This window comes from Oncorhynchus clarkii, chromosome 10 (genome assembly GCF_045791955.1).
Source record: "Oncorhynchus clarkii lewisi isolate Uvic-CL-2024 chromosome 10, UVic_Ocla_1.0, whole genome shotgun sequence".
Taxonomy (NCBI): Eukaryota; Metazoa; Chordata; class Actinopteri; order Salmoniformes; family Salmonidae; genus Oncorhynchus; species Oncorhynchus clarkii.
This window is the reverse complement of record NC_092156.1, coordinates 38,620,180-38,645,516: the sequence shown is the minus strand read 5'-3', so window position 1 is coordinate 38,645,516 and position 25,337 is coordinate 38,620,180. Positions and strand designations below refer to the sequence as shown.

Sequence of the window (25,337 nt, the reverse complement as noted above, 5' to 3'; positions counted from 1 at the left end):
AGAGGGATGATTGGGAGCAAATGTCGCTCTAGGTGTTTGTGTGTGTGTGTGCCTGTGACTATGTGTGTGTGCCTGTGAGTGTGTGTGCGTGTGCTTGTGACGGTCTGTGCGTGCCTGGGTGTTTGTGTATTAATATTTGTGTGAGTATGTCTGTGTGTATTTTGGGGAATTGAAGCTTCAGTGTCGGGATAAACAGATTTTTGTTAGAGAACACTGGTGCACTCTTAAACATCTTGTCCTCTCTCTAAAGTGGTAAAGTGGAGAGGAATATGCCCTGTATTTTAGCACGAACATGATAGGGTTCTTTGTCTGTTTTTTCATAGAGAGGAGCAGAGTAGCAATACTTTCAAGGCAGTGGTTTGCAATCCTTCCTTAGAGGCAGTCATCTGGCAAAGTGGAAATGAGAGAGGAGCATTTATCCACTTGAAGAAAGCCATCTTCGTGATGGCAGTATGCTATGAGAGAAGCAGCCTCTCCAGCATTGAACTGTGGAGCTCTTAGCTGGCCGATGAGAGCTGACCACCCCCATCCCCAGCAGCCTCTGGCCAGTGGGCAAAGGGAGAGAGAGAGAGAGAGAGAGAAAATTAGAGGGGGGGATAATTATCAGTATAAATGGAGCTCGGCGAATGATTCGCACTGCTGGGCCTCCTGATCTGGTCTCCAAGGCAACCTCAACCTGCTCATTTGTTTTGTAGATGAGTAATTACATCCAATTAGACCAGAAGGGGGGGGGGGGAAATCAAGTCCAAAGAAGGGGCCATTGTTCCGGTTAGATGGTGTGAATATTAATAATGGGATTGTCTCAGGCTCATAACAGATCAGTGATGCAGCTGTGGGGACCTACTACAGCCTACTGCCCCATCACACTACAGAGATGATCTGTGTGTGTGTCCCTTCCACAGACTGCATGCCTAGTTAAATCTCCTCAGTATAGTGTGGTAGTGCATCCACCTAAACTTGACCATGAAAGAGCAAAGGAAGACATCTTACACTGCACATAGTGTCCTGCTCAGTTGAATAGTCACAGACTGTTATTGCAGAAGGAACGACAGGACACATGGTGCTGCGGCTGTCTGCAAAGCATTGTTTTATGGCACCGTTTCTGTCCTCAGTCACCTCAATCAGAATGTTATGTTTTATGTTCTGCCCTGGTGAGTACTGATAGCCACAATGCATTTATTATCGACAGCCAAAAACAGAGGAAGTTTATAGGTAATCATGTGGATGCTCCTTGCATGTGAAAGAGCTCAGAGAGTATTGTCTTGTATTCTAAGGAAAAGTCATTGTGTCATATGATATTCCATGGTGGTGTATTCATTTGTGGTAGTTGTATTGATAGAGACAGATGTTCCTGTAATGTAAAAATACAGTAGAGCAGTTTATAATGAGCTATATTCTAAAGCACCACTGGGATTCACCTAAACTACACACATTGTATGCATACACACATATACAAGCCCCCTCCATCCCCCAACATCAATGTGCTAGTGTATCTCTAACAGCTTGATAAAGAACATATGTCTGTTTAGGTGGATCTCAGGAAAGCCATTATTTCTTTGGTGCTCAGAGACTTTTCTTCGCTCTCATTCTGTTCCGCACCTTCGCCCAAGTGAAAGTTGCTTAAAACATTTGTATGCTGTGAAAATCAAAATAGTTGGGGAAGATAATCAAGCTATTCGGCCTCTCCCAGATGTGTGCTTTTCAGGCTTTGATCCATAGAAGGAAGCATTTTCAGACTCATTTTATTCATATGCTGTCCCACAGATGGCACTATCATTAGAAGCAATCTACCTGAACAATAAAAGTAATTTTGCCTGGCTTTATTAGATAAGACCTTGCCGGCAGCTGAGGGCTAATTGTCCGTGTCAGCGCAAACAAAGCCGCCATGTGTATTTGTTGTGTGTGTTGATGTCGTCTTTGTGTCCTGTCGTTCCTGCTATCGTAGAATTGGCGGATTTATGCAGATTGTAACAGGAAGCTGCCATTGTCGGGGGCCTGACAGCCAGTACCATGAGGATGTGGCACGGTTGGCATGGCTTCCCTCCCCTCTCCCCTCCCTTAGCCCAGCGCCTCTCAGCCGTTTAACTAACGGGGGAGATTGTGGCAAGGCCTTTGTAAAGGTTGCTGCTTGTTTGTTGTTAAAAATCTAATTAGGAAGAGGAGAGGAAGCAGAGGAAGCTTGTCTAATTAGAGGTGAGCATGGAAAAAGCACCTCGGAAACTCAAGGACGGCCACCTATTAGCGTGGATGTCACAAACAGATTAAACGCCAGTGTCCCTAGTTTCTCTCTTCTTGGTCTCCTTACGATTAAAGCTGGCTGAATGCATATTTCCGTGAATGTTGCCTCAAGGCAGCTTTCCATAGCACAGGCAGAAGAAAGGAGGGATTGGGGGGCGGGGGTGAAGATAAGGAGGTGGAACGCTCAGGAAATTTGCTCCCTTATCCCTCTTCTCCACTCCCGGAAGAGAGTACATTCTTTAGAGAAAAAAAGCAGTGACCCTCTGAAATGCCCTCGTCCATAATTCAACCTGGCCCATCCTCACTGAGTCCTCATCCCCGTACTGCAGAGGGAGTGTCATCCAGGTCATTGCTGTGTGTGAGTGACCGCCCCTGCCTGGGAGGACAGGCTCTGTGGTTAGTGGCATGGTGACGGCGTAGGGTACAGAGAAGATGCAGCTGGGTTTAATGACGGTGGTACACGTGCAGAATGCTGAACAACCATGTGTAAGATAAAGGCACAGACAGACAGACAGCAGCCTCCAGGACTGAGATACATAGACAGACTGAGGACTGTGGGTTGAGGGCAGTGACTCAGCACCTGTCTCTTGGTCTCATGTCCTTTCATATCCTGTCTGTATCACACTGAGAGGAGACAGCTCTGTCAGACCACTGGAGTCAGCAGGTACTTAACATTCTCTCATTTCTAGACTTGTTTGGGAAGACTTGTCTCAGGCTAGAAAGATTTAGGTGAAAGTAGGTTATTATCATTCATTCAGACATTCTTCTTGCGTTCCTGCATCGACCCATTTACACATAATTTCCTTCATTGTCCCATTAATGTCGCTCTAAATCAGAGTTTTCCTCATTGATAAAGACCGATCGATTTTCCATGGCAACTGCTTAAGAGAGATGTAAAGGGGATTATTGTCTTATGGAGCTGTCTTCCATGTGTCACCGTTTACATGACTGGAAGTGGGAAGCAATGTGGGAAGCCTGCCATTTTAGGGGCCCATAATTTGAGGAGTGGGCATGGAGCCCACATAGCGCTCGGTGAAACGAGGGGGGCCCTAAAGCGCCGGTTAAGGAGCACGCCTGTGTTTGGATTTCATTTGGCAGCTGCTAACAAGCTCATAATGGAGGTCTAGGTGTGACACGGCTTTGATCGCCTCTTCAGCTGGAGACCCAAATAAACAAACACACGGCGAGGAGACCCGCCGGGAAAAGAGCCGCTGACGCCAATCTCAGTTTTTTCTTGAGTGGATTAACTCCCCATATTGAGGAGGTGCACGATGCAACATGTGCCTTTAATGGCTCTCTTTATATGAGCAGTTTGTCTCAGATTAAGAGGACAAGCAATAAACGTCAGCATGTCGTGTTGCTGAATGACGATTTCTGAAGCGTTGATAATCCTCCATCTGTGTTAAAAGAAGGGTATGTTGGAATAGCCCAAGCTTAATTGTGGAGTGTTTTGGAGTCTTTCCTTCTATTTATGGTCAATACACATGAATGTGTCTCTTTGTTATCAAACCAGGAGAAAATGTCACATGCATAGACCTCAATCTGCAGTTGTAGTGGTTCAAAACCAGAGGCTTGAAATTAATTATTGATTTGTGAGCATTCAACATTTTCCTCCCGTTGAATGATGAGAGTTTCCTTCAGGTATATCCAGTAAGCATTATAGTCATCATGATGAGAGTTTCCTTCAGGTATATCCAGTAAGCATTATAGTCATCATGATGAGAGTTTCCTTCAGGTATGTCCAGTAAGCATTATAGTCATCATGATGAGAGTTTCCTTCAGGTATATCCAGTAAGCATTATAGTCATCATGATGAGAGTTTCCTTCAGGTATATCCAGTAAGCATTATAGTCATCATGATGAGAGTTTCCTTCAGGTATATCCAGTAAGCATTATAGTCATCATGATGAGAGTTTCCTTCAGGTATATCCAGTAAGCATTATAGTCATCATGATGAGAGTTTCCTTCAGGTATATCCAGTAAGCATTATAGTCATCATGATGAGAGTTTCCTTCAGGTATATCCAGTAAGCATTATAGTCATCATGATGAGAGTTTCCTTCAGGTATATCCAGTAAGCATTGTAGTCATCAAATAAAGCTCTATTGACCTGCATTTGTAATAATTCTCCAATATCACCCCTCTCTGTCAATTGCAGGACAATGTGAGGGAATCAGGTTAGACTGATTCGTGTCTAGGCTTCAGAGGCAGCCATTCCTGCTACTTCACTGTTTGTCTTATGATTGTTAATAGCCAGTCAATCATCCTGTTATCTTAGACAGTCAACCATTGAAATGTGTTGGGTTCCCTAGAGGGATGATGCACTAGTCTGGTGCTGACAGACTCCTACACCTCAGACACAGACTGGCAGCAGGTTCTGCTGGGGAGAGAGAGCAGGGAGAGGACGCCATGTATCTCAGCTAAATGAACCCGTCATAATGTCACACACCAACCATGCCATGCTAAAGAGTCTGGACAACATTGACTACTGTGAAACAATGAAACCAAACGTTTTCCACAATGATGGAGTCCCTTCCCCTCCCCTTCCCCACCCTATACTGTACCTCTCAGGCTTTCCCGATTACGGGTTTTACTCTGCGCCCAGTGACCAGAGGGGGGCGCCCTGCTCCTTTGCGGACTATGGCTCCCTGGGGCCCCAGGCGGCTCAGATGCTGCACAGTGAGCATGCCACCTCCGCCTGCAACTCCCCCCTCCAGCACCTGCACAGCCCGGATCAGTTTAAGAGCCCAGGTTTGTATGTGCGCATCTCTCCCATTCACCTTCTGGACTGTTCAGTTTGATTCATGATGTTTCCTCCATACAGATGATCTATGCTTTTTTTTTTGTCTACGTTTTCTTTGTCTATAATGGAAAAAATAAACGTGAAAAGGATGAACGTTTTGCCAGCAATGCATTGCATGTTTTATCCTCCTTTTTGATTTTCAATGTACCTTTTTCTGTTTATTTGTGAGGATTATTCCATGCCCCTGCTTGCACCTAGGGGAGGACATGCGTGTTTTCCTCCATATGCATGTAACAGAGCAGGGGAGGCAGAGGACTGGACTACAATGTCCTCTGTGAGAAAGCTAACATTTACTTGTCATGTCTCCATCCACATGAACATTTGAACCTTTTGGATCTCTACGTTTGAATGAGAGACTGACTGACTGACTGGATGACTGACTGACTGACTGACTAGCTGACTGACTGACTGAAAGAGTTAGTCAGTTAGAGCATAATGTGAATGATTGAGTGAAGGAAAATGAAAGGACCTGTGGTGAAAGCATGATCACCTCCATTATTGTTTTGTGAACAACTAGGCAATCAATCAGTAGGCATGATTTGTGTATACATTATAGTAACCTTACATCCTAGTACAGTCATATGCATCATTTAACCATTACACTAAAACAGTGGTATGTTTCAGTATGATAGTGTTTGGTTTTTGGCAGAAGCGTTTATAATTTTGTTTGTCTTTCCCCAAGGTTGTATTCTAAACATAGTGAAAACTGTATGTTTTGCATCTTATAACTCAATGGAAAGCAATGGTGTTTCTATGCCATTTCCTCTACAGATAATACGTAGCTATGACAATTTCATTTCAATTGATTACCCTCATTCTAAACTTGCAGGGTCAGCTATTTGTTTGGTCATAGGTTTGTTCCTGATAAAATTTCAGTAAATTTAATCTCATATTTTGAGCAGTAAGTGTTGAGAAAAACAATGTTGAGAGGAAAAGGTTGTGAGCAGTGTTTGTTTCTGAACCCAGCTCAGGGGATGTCAGGCAGAGAGCTGTAGATGTGATTTGGTGGTGTTGACCTGCTCCACGGTAGATAGTGCTGGGAGCCCCTCTTTGTCAGGGTTCTTGTTGTATCACTCCGTTTACCAGTCATCCTCCGTATACAGTATGTGCACAGCTGAAATCCTCAAACAATGTTATTCACAATGAAATACATGATATTCCTGAAAGTATGCTAGACTGCATAAAGTGAATTTGGTTACTGACCAGGTCCTATCCTTGTGTTCAGATGAAGTGGCCATGTAGAATAGAGACAGTAATGATGTCTGATGATGATGACGACCCATCCAGACAGAATGATGGTGCTGTCACTGCTCTGTAGAGTCCTACTCCATTGTACCAGTGAAGGAGTGGTGACCAGCAGGCAGCGGCAGGTGTTGAGGCCCCCTGCAGTCCGTCCCTGTACTCCTCACTAGTCCTGCCTCATTGGCTTTGGCAATGGACAGGAAAGGACATCTTTAGGCCTCATGCTTAACAGCGAAGATTACACAGATCTCCTGGTTTGGAGGCCGGCCCAGTCTGGGTGGAGATTTGCCTGCCTGACTCATTGGGATGGATGTCTGTCCTAGGGCTTCACAGGGGATGGCAGGACTGCAGGCCCGCAACCACTTCCTGCATTTATCCACAGAGTGGTGATGAATGGGCTCTGATTACACACAGCTGTACAGAAGAGGGGGAGAACAAACAGCTTTGCTAAGACACCTACAGCATTGTGCATATAGGTCAACATGCAAAGCCAAAGTGCTGAAAAGCACAGCTTTTGATGTGGGGATTGTATAGTGTGTCGATTATTTTATTTTGTCTGCGCTTGGCTGTAGAGGAGGAAGTGTTTTGTGGCCCTCCTCAGGTAGTAAAGGCTCCTTCTGGTTTCTAATTATGCCCAATGGGTACAGGTGGGGAAGCTGAGCTCTGGTTCTCCACTGAGACAGGCTCACAGCCACCAGGAAATTGCCACCGCCAGTTTGAATAGAAATGCTTTCATGGCCAATGTTAATTGTAAACCTCCTCCAAATGTTAATTGTAAACCTCCTCCAAATGTTAATTGTAAACCTCCTACAAATATTAATTGTAAACCTCCTCCAAATGTTAATTGTAAACCTCCTCCAAATGTTAATTGTAAACCTCCTCCAAATGTTAATTGTAAACCACCTAAATTGCCTCTACAGGGTGGCAGGTAGCCTAACGGTTAGAGAGGCGAGCCAGTAACTGAAGGGTTGCCAGTTTGGGTCCGACGGGAAAAATCTGTCGGAAGTGAGCTGGCAACTGGAGGGTTGCTGGTATCAAATCCTAGATGCCATTGCTTGTCGTTGTGCCCTAGGTGCTCAGTGTGGCGGCCCCCTGTACCTCTCCAAAACCTGTATGTGTATGTACAGTATGTGTGTCTTTCGGAGGGGTTGGGTTAAAAGCAGATCCAAATTTCGGTTGGACCTTGTGTGCATTAGTAAGATATGGTATGCAAACTGCTTCAGTTATTAAGTCCTGATTACAACAAAACCCAGTTTTGTGTTGTCCAAGACTTAAAACAACACTGTCATATTGACCCACTGCGTTGTTGTTGCTCATATACTTGAGCATGTTTATTCATATCTACTCACCCCAGTCTCACACAGACACCGAGGCACATCTTCAAGCCTCACCTGATTTGTCTTTTTGTTGAACCTTCCTTTTCAGAGTTAATGCTATTGTTGCTGAAAAGAGGAAAACGGGAAGGAATAGAACTCCATTTGCGTCAGCACCTTGCTCCCCTATCCAAACAAACATTTTGTCACAGCAGCAGCGAGGTACAAAGTGACATGAATAATAACCTAGCGAGTGGAGTTGGTGCGTGTCAGATGAGTCACCTGTGTCTTAAAAGATGCTGTGTAATCAAAGGATGGCTCATTAAATTAGCATGGGCACCGCTAAGCCACCAGTCAGCCCCAATAAGTGTAACTCATGTTTTGCTGTTAAACTTAATGGCTGAGCCTGTGTAGCCCCAGGGTTTAAGGAAAAGCATCAATCCTGTTTCATATGAAGAGGGGATGCTGTGCGCAGTTCAATAGAATCCACCAATTATAAAAAATTAGGATTACCGTTTAAACTGAAAATAGCAGTAATTGCTTAATAAGCAAGCCTATTAGGGGCTGTTCTGTACAGATAAGAGAAGTGAGGCAAGCCATGGGAAAGGGCCTGCAGTTAAGCAGCAGTGTCACCCTCATTAGATCCCTCTGCTCTGGGACAGGTTCTCATTTTACATTTAGGAAGAACCCCACTGTAGGAGGGGTTTTGTGCTGCTCAGAGTTAGTATAGATGAATTAACACAACAAAGTTTGGAAAGTGATGTGTCACAACTTCTGAAGGACTATAGCATCTGATAAGGGTGTGTGCGTGTTTTGCATGTTCAATAGCATCTTAAGCTTGTTTTGAAGTGTTATGCAAGGAATCACTGTACAGTACCGATTCCATTAGCCTCATGAGCTCAAATCTAGCGTTGTGTATATATTTATAATAGAAACGTCAAACACATAGCTACTGTAAAAGAGAAACTGTCCATTTGTATACAAGCACCACAGCTCCTCGTGAAGGAGATATGCCACAGTCCAGAGCCTCAGAGCTCTGTAGAGGTTTTTCCCCTCCATTCCTAATTGAATTTGTGCATTTATTTTCATGGTTTGTTTCTCAATAGGGGTGAGATGGAGGGTTATGTGAATCTGACAGCAGAGGATATTGAAGTGGTGTAGCTGTTATAGGGTTTTAAGACATCTGTGCCTTCTCTCCCTCTGGCTTAGTTTTATATTGGCCATCGCTGGGTGTCTGGGTTTTCAAAAGGCCTTTTTATTAGTCTGACTTGCTCCTAGCCACAGGGCATAGGTCGGAGGTCACACAGAGCGGTTCGTTTACATCTCCACATTGTGTACCTGTGGATTAACGTTTATGTTTGTATATTTCCCAGGGTTTATATCTCCTCTGTCTGTAGAACACTTGTGTCCATTGCTTTCTTGCTGGAGTAGGATTTTTTGACAAACATAATCAGAACTCTTTCTGCAGTTCACTGAAATCAGAAAATGGCCAGGCCAAATGACCATGGTATACTGTAGATAGTCAATATTCAATTCAATAAAAAGTGTCTATATATAAACTCAGCAAATAAAATAAACGTCCTCTCACTCTCAACTGCATTTATTTTCAAACTTAACCTCTCTGATCTCCCCATCCTGGATCCGGTATCGTGAATACAGACTCAAGCTCATTACCATAACGCAACGTTAACTATTCATGAAAATCGCAAATGAAATGAAATAAATATGCCATCTCTCAAGCTTAGCCTTTTGTAAACAGCACTGTCATCTCAGATTTTCAAAATATGCTTCTCAACCATAGGAAAACAATAATTTGTGTAACAGTAGCTAGCTAGCGTAGCATTTAGCGTAGCATTTAGCGTTAGCATTAGCGTTAGCATCCAGCAGGCAACATTTCAACAAAACACGAAAAGCCTTCAAATAAAATAATTCACCTTTGAAGAACTTCAGATGTTTTCAATGAGGAGACTCTCAGTTAGATAGCAAATGCTCAGTTTTTCCAAAAAGATTTGTGTATTAGAAATAGCTCCGTTTTGTACATCACATTTGGCTACCAAAAAAAAACGAAAATTCAGTCCTCAAAATGCGTACTTTTTTCCAAATTAACTCCATAATATCGACTGAAACATGGCAAACGTTGTTTAGAATCAATCCTCAAGGTGTTTTTCACATATCTCTTCGATGATATATCGTTCGTGGAAGCCTGGTTTCTCCTCTCTATCAAATGGAAAAATACTTGCACCTGGCTTTTGCGCACCAATTTCGACGCAGGACACCAGGCGGACACTTGGAAAATGTAGTCTCTTATGGTCAATCTTCCAATGATATGCCTACAAATACGTCACAATGCTGCAGACATCTTGATGAAACGACAGAAAGCACATGGTCGTTCCTGCTGCATTCACAGCCATATAAGGAGACATTTGAAAACAGAGCTTCAGAGATTCTGCTCATTTCCTGTTTGACGTTTCATCTTGGTTTCGCCTGTAGAATGAGTTCTGGGGCACTCACAGACAATATCTTTGCAGTTCTGGAAACGTTAGAATGTTTTCTTTCCAAAGCTGTCAATTCTATGCATAGTCGAGGATCTTTTTGTGACAAAATATTGCGCTTAAAACGGGCACGTTTTTTTATCCAATAATGAAATAGCGCCCCTATAGACTTAACTGGTTTAACATGTGTAAATATTTGTATGAACATAACAAGATTCAACAACTGAGACATAAACTGAACAAGTTCCACAGACATGTGACTAACATAAATGGAATAATGTGTCCCTGAACAAAGGGTCAAAATCAAAAGTAATAGTAACAGTCAGTATCTGGTGTGGCCACCATTAAGTACTGCTGTGCATCCTCATTGACTGCACCAGATTTGCCCGTTCTTGCTGTGAGATGTTACCCCACTCTTCCACCAATGCACCTCCACGTTCCTGGACCTTTCTGGGGGGAATGGCCCTAGCCCTCACCCTCCGATCCAACAGGTCCCAGACGTGCTCAATGGGATTGAGATCTGGGCTCTTCGCTGGCCAGGAAATGGTCTTGCAGGAAATCATGCACAGAACGAGCAGTATGGCTGGTGGCATTGTCATGCTGGAGGGTCATGTCAGGATGAGCCTGCAGGAAGGGTACCACATAAGGGAGGAGGATGTCTTCCCTGTAAAGCACAGTGTTGAGATTGTCTGCAATGACAACAAGCTCAATCCGATGATGCTGTGACACACCGCCATAGACCATGACGGACCCTCCACCTCCAAATTGATCTCGGTGTAACGCTCATTCCTTCAACGATAAATGCAAATCCAACCATCACCCCATGTGAGACAAAACCGCGACTCGTCAGTGAAGAACACTTTTTGCCAGTCCTGTCTGGTCCAACAATGGTGGGTTTGTGCCCATAGGCGACGTTGTTGCAGGTGATGTCTGGTGAGGATCTGCCTTACAACAGGCCTACAAGCCCTCAGTCCAGTCTCTCTCAGCCTATTGCGGACAGTCTGAGCACTGATGGAGGGATTGTGCGTTCCTGGTTTAACTCGGGCAGTTGTTGTTGCCATCCTGTACCTGTTCCGCAGGTGTGATGTTCAGATGTACCGATCCTGTGCAGGTGTTGTTACACGTGGTCTGCCACTGTGAGGACGATCAGCTGTCCGTCCTGTCTCCCTGTAGCACTGTCTTAGGCATCTCTCAGTACGGACATTGTAATTTATTGCCCTGGCCACATCTGCAGTCCTCATGCCTCCTTGCAGCATGCCTAAGGCACGGTCACGCAGATGAGCAGGGACCCTGGGAATCTTTATTTTGGTGTTTTTCAGAGTCAGTAGAAAGGCTGCTATAGTGTGCTAAGTTTTCATAACTGTGACCTTAATTGCCTACAGTCTGTAAGCTGTTAGTGTCTTAACGACCATTCCACAGGTGCATGTTCATTAATTGTTTATGGTTAATTGAACAAGCATGGGAAACAGTGTTTAAACCCTTTACAATGAAGATCTGTGAAGTTATTTGGATTTTTACGAATTATCTTTGAAAGACAGGGTCCTGAAAAAGGGGCGTTTCTTTTTTTTTGCTGAGTTTACGTTGGAATGTTTTGTCCAATCAGGTTAGATGTATAGGCAAATCAAAAAAACATAAACTGGTTTCATACCTGCCTGAGTATAGAATCCAAAGCAACTGAGCTGCCCTCTTAACTATAGGGTACCTCTTAGCAATTATATTCTAAATAACTTCATTAAAATGAACTCTTGTCCACAACATACATAACTTAACCTTTTAAGCTGCAACCTTACTGGCATGGTCCAAGTATCTCTGGTGGTCTGCTTATGGTTTCTATTGTGCATGGTTGAGTGTTATCACTGTATAGTATACCTAGCATGTAGAAATCTCAAGAATATCACTCTGGATTCATCTATTTCATTGCTCTTGCCTCCTGAAGCCTGCAACATATATTTTGTCAATCCCCAACAAAATGTATGCGATGAACATGCAAACAGGCCTCAAATGGCATTTCCAATTACTCACTAATGTGTGTGCTCTGTTTAATTATAGTATTGATTAATATACCTTTTGCCAAACATATGAATCCAGTCATGTATTCTTAGGTTTGAATGTATATATTGTGGAAGAATAAACTAGAATGAATTAGAATGAGCTAGCTGCATGTAAGTTCTCAGCTATGGTGCACCATGGTGTAACTGAACTGTTGCGCCCCTGCTGTGCTCTCTGTGCAGGGGGAAACCCACCTCGGCCTGGAGGTTTCCCTGGTGCCAACAGCCCTGGGCCTGTAGCCGAACTGTACGGCCCTGGAGGCCAGGACTCCAATGTGGGCAACTACATCAGTGCTGCTAGCCCCCAGCCTGGCTCCGGCTTTGGCCACAGCATGGCAGTGAGTACAGTACACCTTCTCTGTTCACTGACCGTCCTGTCTGTCTAGCTAGCCCATTAGACTGCTGTCCTTATACATAGATGTGTTAGTTTTACAAGAAAGCAGAGCAGTAGGCAATGCACTGCACTATTCTGTCAACAATAGACTTAAGTAAATAAAACAATGCATAAAACAATTGAGGAAGAGAATGTTATGAGAGGGAGTGACCAAATTGTGTAAGTTTAATGTAATTTTATCAAGCAAGTAAAACTCACATGATATCCCAACAAAAGCACCACTTTGCAGAAAAAAACATTTGAATTGGCTTTTTGCAACTTGCCTTATTGGTTGTCAGGGGTGCCATGTCTGATTGGTTGAATATTTGTTGGTCTCAATTTAGGAGGAAAGAACATGTTTGTTATAGAATTTGCTAAAGGACTGAAGTTAATTTACACACACACGCTATCAAACCATTTACTTTGCTCAATGTTAAATCTTATAACTGACCTGTCTCTTTGCACCCCCAAAGTTTCTGAATTATTTCGTGTTCATATCCCTCTCTGCCAGTCACCTGCCTCTTTAAACACTGTGAACTTGTTCAAACTGTCACCATCTTGTTAGTGTCTCCTAGTTTACCCGTGTCAGACAGAGAGTGGAAATGTCAGAAGTATACTGAACAAAAATATAAACGCAACATGCAACAATTTCTAAGATTTTACTGAATTACATTTCATGTGGAGGTCCTGGGCTGGCATGGTTATACGTGGTCTGCGGTTGTGAGGATGGCTGGACGTACTGCCAAATTCTCTAAAATGACTTTATGGTAGAGAAATGAACATTCAATTCTCTGGCAACAGCTCTGTTGTACATTCCTGCAGTCAGCATGCCAATTGCACGCTCCCGCAAAACTTGAGACATCTGTGGCATTGTGTTGTGTGACAGAACTGCACATTTTAGAGTGGCCTTTTATTGTCCCCAGCACAAGGTGCACCTGTGTAATGATCCTGCTGTTTAATCAGCTTCTTGAAATGCCACACCTGTCAGGTGGATGGATTATCTTGGCAAAGGAGAAACGCTCACTAACAGGAATGTAAACATTTGTGGATTTATTTTAGCTAAATGAACTTTTTGTGCATATGGACTATTTCTGGGATCTTTTATTTCAGCTCATGAAACATGAGACCAATACTTGACATGATGCGTTTATATTTTTGTTCAGTGTAGTTTTGGGTTTTTTAGAATCAGATGAATTCTCTGGAAATGAGCTGCCTCTCAGAAAACGTCAGGACTCTAGAGGACAGAGCAAACCAGTAATCATGAAAGCATACAGTAAGAAGCATAAACCATTGAACAAGATTAATTGCAGAAAATTCTATAAAAACACTTAGATTGGATTACAGCGGTAGAAATGGGCAGGAGACCATGTTATCTCCTTGTCTTTTAAAATAGCATGCTTGCGCCCATTGTTTTCTGTTCTTTTGTTTTAACCTTTGCAGTTTGCATCCATAGTCTAGCTGACCCAGATACAGATGGACAGGCTTCTGAATTCATTTGGATCCTTATTTCACATGGGATCAAGCTGTTGTTGGGAAGATTTAAATATTTTCCCTGTCTGAACGCTAGTCAGAATAAGGCCACGCATTTGTACATTTCTCAATAACAATATTATGTGAAGAGAGATATGATTTTTTTGATGCAGCTATACTTCTTTACAAAATAAAATCCTGGTTTTAGTTGTAGGTTTCCCACAAGGGCTGTCAAAATGTGTTTTTAATTTCTACTTCAGTTGTACTAAATTCCGTTCAAACTAATCCACTTTAAAATGACTCAATGAATCGAACAGAGTGCAATGAACCAGTGAATCGCCGTGGTAGCCTTCTCACCTTCAGTGCACATGCAGATTATGCATCTATCCACAACATTAAGAAGGGAAATGACTCAGAACTAAAATGCACCTTTTAATTATTTTCTGTGTTACATGCAGCCAAAGTAATCACATGGTGGAACTTGACATGTTACATCCTAACGGATGACTTCAGTCACTTTGACTTGCCACAAGATCTCCCAGTTTGGTGTCATAGCACTGACTTAAGAGACACCAGACGATGATGTCAATGCCAGAACAGTTACTGTCTTATACCATGGCATTGTCAAATACATTTATTATTGGCTTGAATGGCATTCTAGAGCGTGCATTATTTCCCTATAACGCACAGCATATTTGCACGGTAGAATTGAACGGCTATCGTTCATTCTTACATGTTATGTTTGAGCTGCTTTTTAAAGCAGAAGTCGAATTGAAAACATTATTGATATTGTTGAATTCGTTTTTCATAATGGTAAGCTAGGACTGATGGTTTGGTTAGCAAGTCTGTTTGGTTACCTCAGCAACTACTTTAGCTATCTAGTAAAATTGCTAGCTACTACCAGTGGATGTTGGTAGTGGATGTTGGTGTCTATCGACAAATGTGTTCAATTATAGCCATGGTATAAAATGGATAATCAACTCGGGGCTCTACGTGTCGGTCAGTTCCACGTCGTTCATTATTTTCGATAGATTTGATTATCCCTTACATAAACAATAATGGACTGGGCTCAAGTCCCCTTTGTCCCTTGGATTTGAATTGAACACGATGACAAAGAAAACTAATGGCTATTAAACATTTTAGATCTTTTTTTAGCATGTTTCATTGAAAAATGTATATAAATCGATTTGTCCTTAGTTTGTTAGACACAATAGACAGATGAGGAGCTAGATAACCGGCTCAGTTTAAAATAAAATACAAATTGGCTTTTTGTTCTTTCTGCACTCTAAGAATGCTGTGTCAGTTTCCCAGTTCACTTATAGGTTACAGACAATATGGGTGATTGGCATTATGCACAATAACATACAGTAGATCACGCTGGGGAGAGTGTGCTGAACAGTCTGATCATCATAAGAGATTTTGTATGACAATGCTAAGTAGCTTTTGCATGAATTAATGAATATTGTTCATGTTGGCATGAATGAGTATATATATGTATGTAAAAAGTGAAATCTTATGTTCCTCACAGGTCCTTAGGCCCTTGTGCAGTAGTTGGCTAGGCTGGCAACTATGTGTTGAGGGATTGTTGTTTAAATCTTCTCTTCAAAACAAATTGTGCTTCAATTTGCCTCTAGTCCCACTCTTCTCAAACTTTCCTTCTGTTTTGTCTCTATTGTGCTAATGATTCATTCAATATGTCATCATTCAATCATCCGTGTAGCTTTTTACTCAATTCTAGCTCTCTTCCATCTGATCATTAGAATCAACTGAATCATTTAGAAGATGTGAACATTCCGTCACCATGTGGAATTGACCTCCAGTAGTTGTGGGGTTTTGAAGATCAGTGAATAACAGTGTAAACACTCTCACTGAGTAAGAAAGAGCACACTGGAATCTGTAAAATGCTACAAGGAATAGGTTCTTCCCCCTAAGAAAATTAAAAACCCATGAGATTTATGATGATTATCTATTGCTCTAGTGATCGAAATGATGAACAGGAACAGAGAATACCCATTCATGCTAGCAGAACAAAATGGATACAATGTACTCACTCTTTTTCCCCCTGAAATGCATACTGACAAAGGTACTGACTGTACACTTTTAGGGCCCGTTGATTGCGACAGCTTTTACAAATGGATACCATTGAACAGGTGGTTGGTTGCCATCTCATTGGAGGTATTATATTCCATTTATATTGTTCAGCAGTCTTTACCCATCTGTTTCTTTAGATTTACCTCATTACTTTGTTACATCAACTGCAATTTCACCTTTCCTTTCTTCTGTAAAAATGCATACAGGAAACCTATATTTCACATCATCATCCTACAAACTTGTACAGATACAGAAACAAGCTTTTTGAATTAAGTCTAAAATGCTAAATGTGTGCGCAAATGGCAAATTAACAACATTGCATGTTTTTACAATACATAATGAAGCTTTTGTTGTGGAACTTGTCCTCCCTGATTTACTGTATATCTTTCATTAATCCTATAGGCCGACATCAATAGAACACCAATAATGATATTCTTGGTTAAATTGACTGTGTACTGTTGCTTTCTCTGGTTTGCATTCATGGCAAAAGATTGGGTTTATTCTCCTGTCGTTTAAAGTCAAGTCAATGTGCAAAGTAAAGCCCATGACATGTCAGCGTCTGTGTAATGCCTATTGTCTCTGGTTGACGTTGTTGGTCAGGGACTCATCTGAAGATAATAGCCAATGTTCCAGTTATTAATATAATTAAACGCAGTATGGTGGCAGATAACATAGCGGTTAAGAGCATTGGGTCAGTAACTGAAAGGATGCTGGTTCGAATCCCTGAGCCAACTAGATGAAAAATCTGTTGATTTGCCCTTGAGCAATGCACTTAACCCTAGTTGCTCTGGATCAGAGCATCTGCTAAATGACAACAAGAATGTAAACACACTAAATTAACCTTTGTTAACTCTGATGGTGTATGAGGCAAGAGAAAGCAACAGTATTAGATGCAGTTGATGTCAACTGGAATTCTGGGAGAATGAGTTCCTCCTCATAGCTGTGCTTGTGATCACTCCACTATAGTAGAATGCATTTGTAGTCTCCTGTGGTTGTGTGTAAGTCTGTTTTTCATTGCTATTACACCTTATGATGATGTTCCTCATTGTCTTACACACATTCTATAGTAGCAAACAATGTTATAAGATTATTGTATTGTTTTGTTAGTATGCTAGGTTATGGTGAAGTGTATGTGGTCATGTTTGGTGCTATTTAAAATGTGCATGTTCCTAATTGTTTCACTGGATCTGTGTTCCTCAGCAGAGTCTATCTGGTGGTCCAGGGAAGACAGGCCGAAGCTTCTAATTAGCTCTGAGTATAGGTGATGCCATCCAACTTCAAGCACTACAGCATCACCCAGGAGAAATGAGAGGTGGAACCACAACAACAACAACAACAACAAGAAAAAAGTTCAAATCATCTCAGAAAAAAATAAACTGCTGTATCATAATCCAAACCCGTAACCTGACAACCTGGTTTGGTATGTTTCATGTTGATTTCATTCACTTTTTTCCTTTCTTTTATTAGTTCTTTGATTAGCTTCAGAGAGAGGCATTTTAGTTTCGCCTTATTTGGGATTTTGTCTTCTAGTGTACTCATGTAAATGGTTTTGTCTTCTAGTGTACTCATGTAAATGGTTTTGCTTCTCTCTTTGGGGGTCATAGTTGAATGTTCGCAAGTCATGCCTACACCTTTGGTACCAATCATTTAAACAAATCCGATCAGAGCTTCAGGTGTATTTTTGCACACAAAATAAATCCAAAGTGGAAAGGTTTGGAAAAAAAACATCCATTTATTTTCAAATTACATATTCGAGAGTGTAACTAACTAATGCATTTTAGTAGCTGTTTTTTTTTTGTTTTTGTGATGTCTCATTGTTCACCATAATTACCTATTTTTTGGGCAATACAAAGAGGACTCCAATATTTTTATGGTCCTTTTTTATAAATGTTGTTTTTGTTGTTTAGAAAAAAAACATGTATACTATAAACAATTTCATATAAATACATTGTGAATTCAAGATTTAAGAAAAAGAAATGTAACTGTAAATATTATTCCAATCGTGCATAACCAACTTGATGAGAGGATAGCATATTTTTGTGATGGTGTGTCAAAGAAATGTTCTAGCGTGTGAATAGAAACAAAGCTCTAAACAAATACCATTATCCTTTACTGCTCGGAGACGGTGACTACCCCAGTGTCGGACAGAACACTGATGGCTTGCTCTGGAAATACTCAAGCTGAATAACTTTACAAGTGTCATACCAGCATATTTACAAAAGGTGAGTTCAGTGCACAGTTCAGTTCAGTTTTAAGGTGAGTTCAGTTTTAAAGGAACAAAAAGATCATTGGTATCTTTTGTCTAACCAACTGTTATTTAGAAATCAATGTTATTTCAAAAAGAGTGATCATTTCATCCAAAGCACACTGTATTTAGTGTTGAAGAATAGAACTCGAGCCTAAGCATTTTACAGTGCTCTACGCATCCTGACACTTTTATACTCCGGAGAGAAAAACTCAACTTGTTTGTAGTTTTTTGTTGTTTGTTTCCTCCTGCTTGTTCCTGTTAAGTTTGGGACGCAGTATCTGGACTCTGTGGTAGAGTCAGTGTATAACACTTGTTCTCTCCATCAGTTCTCTTTTCAAATGAATTAGGAAGGCAAATATTTTGATACCATACCTCAGTCCTGTGAGTTATACCTTGGAATTGTTGACAGGTTTAATTTATTTTAGTGGCAAATAGATTAAAACATTGAATGGAAAAAATTATAAATCATTGCACTGTGAGCAGTAAAGAAAGAACAGGCCATTTCCTATTTGCACATGTATATGTTGGCTATTTAAAATGGTTGTGTCTGGGGTGAAGTATGAAGGAATATTGGATTTTGCTCCTCTCTAGAATAGGCATACACAGGGGTGAATAAACAGATTGACAGATCGCAATTAACTGATTAATTACTACCAATGTTTTGTGGTCATGTCTTTGGATTTCATTGTATGGTGTACGTCAACTTCTAATCTAAAATATTGAGATCCGGCCAGAAGACACTGAATAAATGATTCATCCTGTTAATCATAGCTTGATGCGCAGATTTCTTATGCAGTACATGTGTAGGGACAGGTTTTGCTCGAATATAGAGAGACATTTAATGACATGCTTTAAAGTGCAGTAAGAGTTGTAAACATAATGATGGAATGAGTGGTGTCTATTCTGATGATGTACTTTTCCTGCTGCAAATGTATTTGATATTTCATTTCTCCTGATGTTTCATTTCATTAGCTCTTTGGTTCAGAACAACCAGGTGAAGGAAAATACTGGATGCTTTTGAACGATGTGGAGATAAACAAGTAATAATTTAAATGAGAAAACAGAAGAGAACCGGTGTAATGTTCAACTGTAAAAGAAAAAAAGAATTACAAAAAAAAAAGACAAAAAAAAAAAAAAGATGCTTCTTCACTGATTTCAATTTTGAGTCAGGGGGTTTTATTGATATTGTGGTTACTATTAATAATTGTAATATTATATTAAAATGTACTGTGCATCCATCGATTTCTCTCTTTCCATTCCCTGTCACCACATACAATATTTTGTTGATCATCCATGCATATCAAGTGTGTACAAAAAAAATCACAATTAACTTGTAACAGAGTGCTGTCTTTGATACCAGTGTAGTGGTCTATGCTCTACTTTGTTGTTCTCCCTTTCTCTGGCTTTTTCCTCTGCCTCCTTCCTCTGTCACATTATACCCCACCCACCACCCCCCTCTCTCTTACTCTCCTCTATCTCCTTGTAATTAGTTGTAGATGTAATGTGATAGTACTTGTAGTTATTAGTGGATTTAGGACCAGTAAGGATAGAACTTGCTCTTATTATCAAAGGTTTGACATACATTTGCAGGCAATTATTTGAATAGCAGTTCCATGCCATGTTTCATATGTCTTTTTCCTTTTCTGTTGTGTTTTACCGATCTCACATGGTTTCAACTAACCAAAGCTCTCACAGAAGACCTATAGAGAAACAAATTGCTGTAAGATAAAACATTTAAACAAGGCATTATTTGGATATTCTCCACCCTTGAATGTTTTAAAAGGGGTGTGCCATACTACCTTAAATGCTAACGCTAGATATGCAAAACATTTTTTTGTATTACTTTCTAAGGGACACAAGCTATAATTATGAAAAATATTTTATGTGCGGAAAAAAATCATATATTTTTTTTAAAGTTAACATATTAATGATGATGATGATAACAATAATAATACCACTACTAAACTGTAATATCTTTTAATCTTTGTACACTTTGAAAATATCCCAGATGCCTATAAGGCTCTGCTATTTTTAGATACCACTCGGTTTTTTAAGTGTCTCTGCCTTTTCTTTCACTCCAAAAACATCCATTTTGTGAATACTTTTTTTAGTCCCTGGAAATCAGCGCTTTATTCTAATCAAAGACAGGCTTGTATATGTTCTCTGTTAATGTTGCTCTCACAGATCTAGACAGCTATGCTTACTACTTCACAACGGTTGCAAAGAATTTTAGGTCATCTAACTTCTAGAGGGGATCATTTGATGCCGTTACATACTTGGAGCAAAGATTACACAGACTGAATCGTCCTAATGATTGTTTCTTAACTAGTGGAGGTGGGCAACACGGCATAAACCCCTGCAGATGATCTTCATTTAGTTCACCTGTTGTTGAATGTCTTCATACAGTAGTTCAGGTGGTTGGTAAAACTGTAATGTGTATAGCAAGGAGAAGTTTAATGAAGATCATTTACAGGTGGGGAAGTGCATCTAAGCTTAGATATTCATGTATTTTCTCACTTATAAGCAGCACTTCTAGATAGATATTTTGGCCTTGGAGCCTTTTGTCAAGGATTTAGTTTATTGGAGGATAGAGAAAGTCAAATATTGTAGATGAATTCAATAAGACTATTATAGGAGTTGATAATAAAGTGAATATTGGATTAATTCATAGATTTACTGTCCATAACATGTTCACAAAGAAATGAAATGTGTGTGGCAGGATGAAAATCAACAGTCCAGGTCCTACATACAGATCTGTAGCAGTTTTTTTTATATTTAACTAGGCAAGTCAGTTAAGAACAAATTCTTATTCACAATGACAGCCTACACCAGCCAACGCTGGGCCAATTATGCGCCGCCCTATGGGACTCCAAATCACAGCTGGTTGTGATACAACCTGGAATTGAACCAGGGTGTCTGTAGTGACACCTCAAGCACTGAGACACAGTGCCTTAGACCGCTGCGCCACTCGGGAGCAGTTGTATTTAATAGATATTCTATACAGTACTCATGATAACATTGCAATGCCTTGAGGTACTTATTCTATAGTTATCTCCTCCTCTGATTAAAGTAAAGGCTGGTTATCCCATTAAGAAGCTCATTTCCTTTTGATCTGTGTTCAAATATTATTTTGATTTGATCCCGTAGCTTGGACTTTAAGGTAGCATGGCTCTGTTGCTGTCATTTTATTTGTCATTGACAGCAGTTTACAGCTGATGAATGTTACACATCTTAGTAGAATAGAAATTCCATTGAAGAAAAAAAAAAGTTGGTTTAAGAAAAAAAATCGGAAAGGACAAAAATGACCTGGAAGGTGTTGATAATTGGAGTACTACCGTATCCATTTAAACTTGAATTTTGAGGCAAGTGCTAGGCAATGGCCAATCATTTCATCCCATCATCCATGAATCACCCGTGTTCATTAGTTTGTGTACATACAGTACATACATGTTCTGTTATGTGTACACGTGTCTGACCTGTATATCCTTCATGTGAACATGTGTGACTAGATGAGAATAGTGAGCCTTCTGTATTCTAGACACAGCAAAACCCTGTCTCACATGGGTCTGTATAACATAGTAGCCAACACTGTTTTCATCACTCGCTGTCAAAACAGTCAACGTTATGGTAAGCTAGTGTGCTCTTTTGGCATTGCATTGTCTTCAAAATTTTAACTGGACCTTCTTCAGTGGTCTGGCATCGGTAATACATTAAGGATGACTGTAGCAATGAGTGAGCCATCCTCTAGTTTCTTTCGGATAGTCTTAACGTGTGTGGATCGGAGTGCACGGCTGCAACTCCAATCTGTAGTAACGTATGAGGAAAAGTGGGCAGTCTATGACTGCACAGCATAATGAGGCTATTGTCCTTCCACTTAATATCCACTGTTTTCCAGAGTGGAGGAGCAGCCTTCCACTGAGCTCCCCTCACTGATTTGCTGTCTGCTCCTTATTTGCCTTTCCCTTTCCTAACACTTGCCCATTTTTTAACGTTAACAGACTTTTTACGGCGAGAGACTGACAGAACTGACTGACGTCTGAAAGCATCTTTCAGGTCTTCTTGTATGGCTTGCTCAAGCCCTGTTGTAACATAAACTCAAATGGATGGGGGTCTCTCACATCTCAGATGTGGAAAGTATAATTTTATATTTGTATTTTCAAATAATAATAATGATGAAAAAAAAATTGTGAAAGGTTTCCATCCTCTACTGTGGTCCAGAAATCGATGTGTCTGTCTGGAAAATAAAATAAAATAAAATGAACTGTTTTATTCCTTGTTTCTTTGCTTAACTGTTGTAATAAGATTGTATTATTCATCCTATACAATGTTGACGGTCTCAATATTGCCAGTAAATGCAACATTTAAGGTATTATGAGCACCAAATGGTACAATCATATACAGCACCTTCAGAAAGTCGTCACACCCTTTGACTTTTTCCACATATTGTTGTGTTACAGCCGGAATTTAAAATGGATTCCATTTAGATTTGTTTACACTGGCCTACACACAATACCCCATCATGTCAAAGTGGAATTATGTTTTTTTTATATATAGAATTTTAGAAATGTATTAAAAATTAAAAGCTGAAATGTCTTCAGTCAATAAGTATTCAACCCCTTTCTTATGACAAACCTAAATAAGTTCAGGAGTAAACATTTGCTTAACAAGTCACATAATAAGTTGCACTCTGTGTGCAATAATAGTCTTTCAAAAATTGTTAAACACTATCTCATCCCTCTACTCCACTCATACAATTATCTGTAAGGTCCCTCAGTCGAGCAGTGAATTTCAAACAGATTCAACCACAAAGACCAGGGAGTTTTTCCAATACCTTGCAAAGAAGGGCACCTATTGGTAGATAAAAAAGAAATAAAGCAGACATTAAACATCCCTTTGAGCATGGTGAAGTCATTCATTACTTGGATGGTGTTTCAATACACAAAGTCACTACAAAGATACAGGCGTCCTTCCTAAATCAGTTTCCGGAAAGGAAGTGGAGACGAGTCACTCAATAGCCATCCCACACACACACTGTAATGAAGGTAAACTTTTTAATAAGGTATTTCAATAAATAAAGTAATACTGCAAAAAATGTGGCAAAGCAATTAACTTTTGTCCTAAATACTAAGTGTTATTTTGGGGGCGCATCCAATACAACACATTTCTGAGTACCACTCTCCATATTTTCAAGCATAGTGGTGGCTACATCATGTTATGGGTAGGCTTGTAATCGTTAAAGGACTGGGGAGTTTTCAGGATAAAAAGAAAACTGAATGCACAGGCAAAATCCTAGAGGACCTTCTTCAAACTACTTGAAAATCTATATCAAGACCTGAAAATGGTTGTCTCGCACTGACCAAAAAGAAATTTGACAGAGCTTAAGAAATTTTGAAAAGAATAATGGGTAAATGTTGCACAATCCAGGTTCAGAAAGCTTTTTGAGATTTACCCAGAAAATCTCACAGCTGTAATCGCTGCCAAAGTTGCTTCTACGAAGTATTGACTCAAGGGTGTGAATACTTATGTAAATGAGATATTTCTGTTTTTCATTTTTCATAAATTTGCAAACATCTCTGAAGGCATGTTTTCACTTTATCATTATCCCTTTTGAATTGAGACAGTAACACAACAAGATGTGGAATATGTCAATAGGTATGAATACATCTGAAGGCACCGTATATACATTTTGCCTAGCTTTGTACAAAATCAGACAAAACTATTTTATCCACACTATTTTGCTACAATTTTAGAAAGGAAAAAAAACAATACAATACTTATGTCCATGGATATCAATCAATGGATATCAACTTCTTTCTCCCATGTTATTAAAGCTGACCTGTGGTCTCTTGAACTCTGATTCCCTTAAACCCACAGTATCAAGTCCCTCTAGTTGCGATCTCAGTCCGTCCAGTCCGTCTAACCCATGTACCTAATTCTGCAGGCCTGGGTCTGAGGTAGCTTCTCTCTCTGTGATGATGTTTAGTTTTATTAATCATACTAACCACATTTTATTACAGGTGCCCCCAGGTTCACTGTCTGCTTATTAAAATATTCAAAGGTGTTTAATTTCATTTTTTGCACAGGCCAAGGGGAAAACATTTGTCTTAGCCAGTAATTATATCACCCCACCACACCTAACACAGAGATCTCTCCTGAAGATCAATCCAGGGCTCTTAATAGAAGCTTTACTTGAGGTGAGGTGAAAACAGCCCATTTGGTGAAAGCGCAACGATGATGGATAGTGTGCTGTGGAGCTTATTCAGCGTATATTTCATATCTTGCATATTGCAGCTTTATTGTTTTCAAAGGAGGTCGGATAGTTTGGTGCTTTTTGTGCAATGCAAAATCACTTCTATTTGTCTCACTATGACTCTCAATATGTTTATGGACCACGTTCAACTTCGAGTTCAGCCAGAGATGCAGTCAAATAGAAAGCCTGTTTCTTTGAGTACAGTACAATAAAATGATGAGCAAAGAAAATAGATTCAGTACATTCCCGGATGCTTAAAGAGACTGACAGTTATTTTGCAGCCTCGCAGGGGAGACGAGTCACTCAGTAGCCATCCCACACACACACTGTAATGAAGGTAAACTTTTTAATATGATTGTCAAAACGTAATCAGTTATGTTTTACCTGAGATGGAGAATTGCAAACGTGTGCCATCAGCAGAACTGCTTCCTTGTGTTTTCCTTCCATTTGAGACCGTGTCTCATCTTAATGATTCAAATTGCTCCAGAGGATTAGAGAAATCAGGGTTATTATGAATGTGATGAAGTCAGTACTGCCTCATTCCCTTACTGATGCAGACTCTTTTTACTGGTCCTACATTGCATAACTACTACGGAAAAGACATTGCCCTTACTGGACAATGGTAAGACTCCACTGGCCAGTCCATAGAGGAATGTCCATAACACTGACCAGCCTTATCTCAACCAAGAGGCTCCTAAATATCTTCTACCCCCAAGCCATAAGACTCCTGAACAGCTAATCAAAAGGCTATCCCCCCCCCCCCCCCCGAA

At 40.5% G+C, this 25,337-nt stretch overlaps 1 protein-coding gene across 20 annotated transcripts in view; it reads left to right on the top strand.

The window, feature by feature from the left end:
* Positions 1 to 22,578, top strand: part of LOC139418453 (RNA-binding protein Musashi homolog 2-like) — a 337,230-nt gene extending 314,652 nt beyond the window's left edge. For 4 of the 20 annotated variants that reach the window (XM_071167893.1, XM_071167889.1, XM_071167890.1 and 1 more), the window contains exons 12-14: positions 4,809 to 4,988; positions 12,319 to 12,473; positions 17,270 to 22,578. In XM_071167893.1, the coding sequence (XP_071023994.1) occupies positions 4,809 to 4,988; positions 12,319 to 12,473; positions 17,270 to 17,314 (380 nt within the window). In that variant the 3' untranslated portion in view covers positions 17,315 to 22,578. Of the gene's footprint in view, positions 1 to 4,808; positions 4,989 to 12,318; positions 12,474 to 16,082; positions 16,154 to 17,269 lie in introns of all 20 variants that reach the window. The other 16 variants (XM_071167894.1, XM_071167891.1, XM_071167886.1 and 13 more) reach the window with 6 other exon arrangements.
* The last annotated feature ends 2,759 nt before the right edge of the window (positions 22,579 to 25,337 follow it).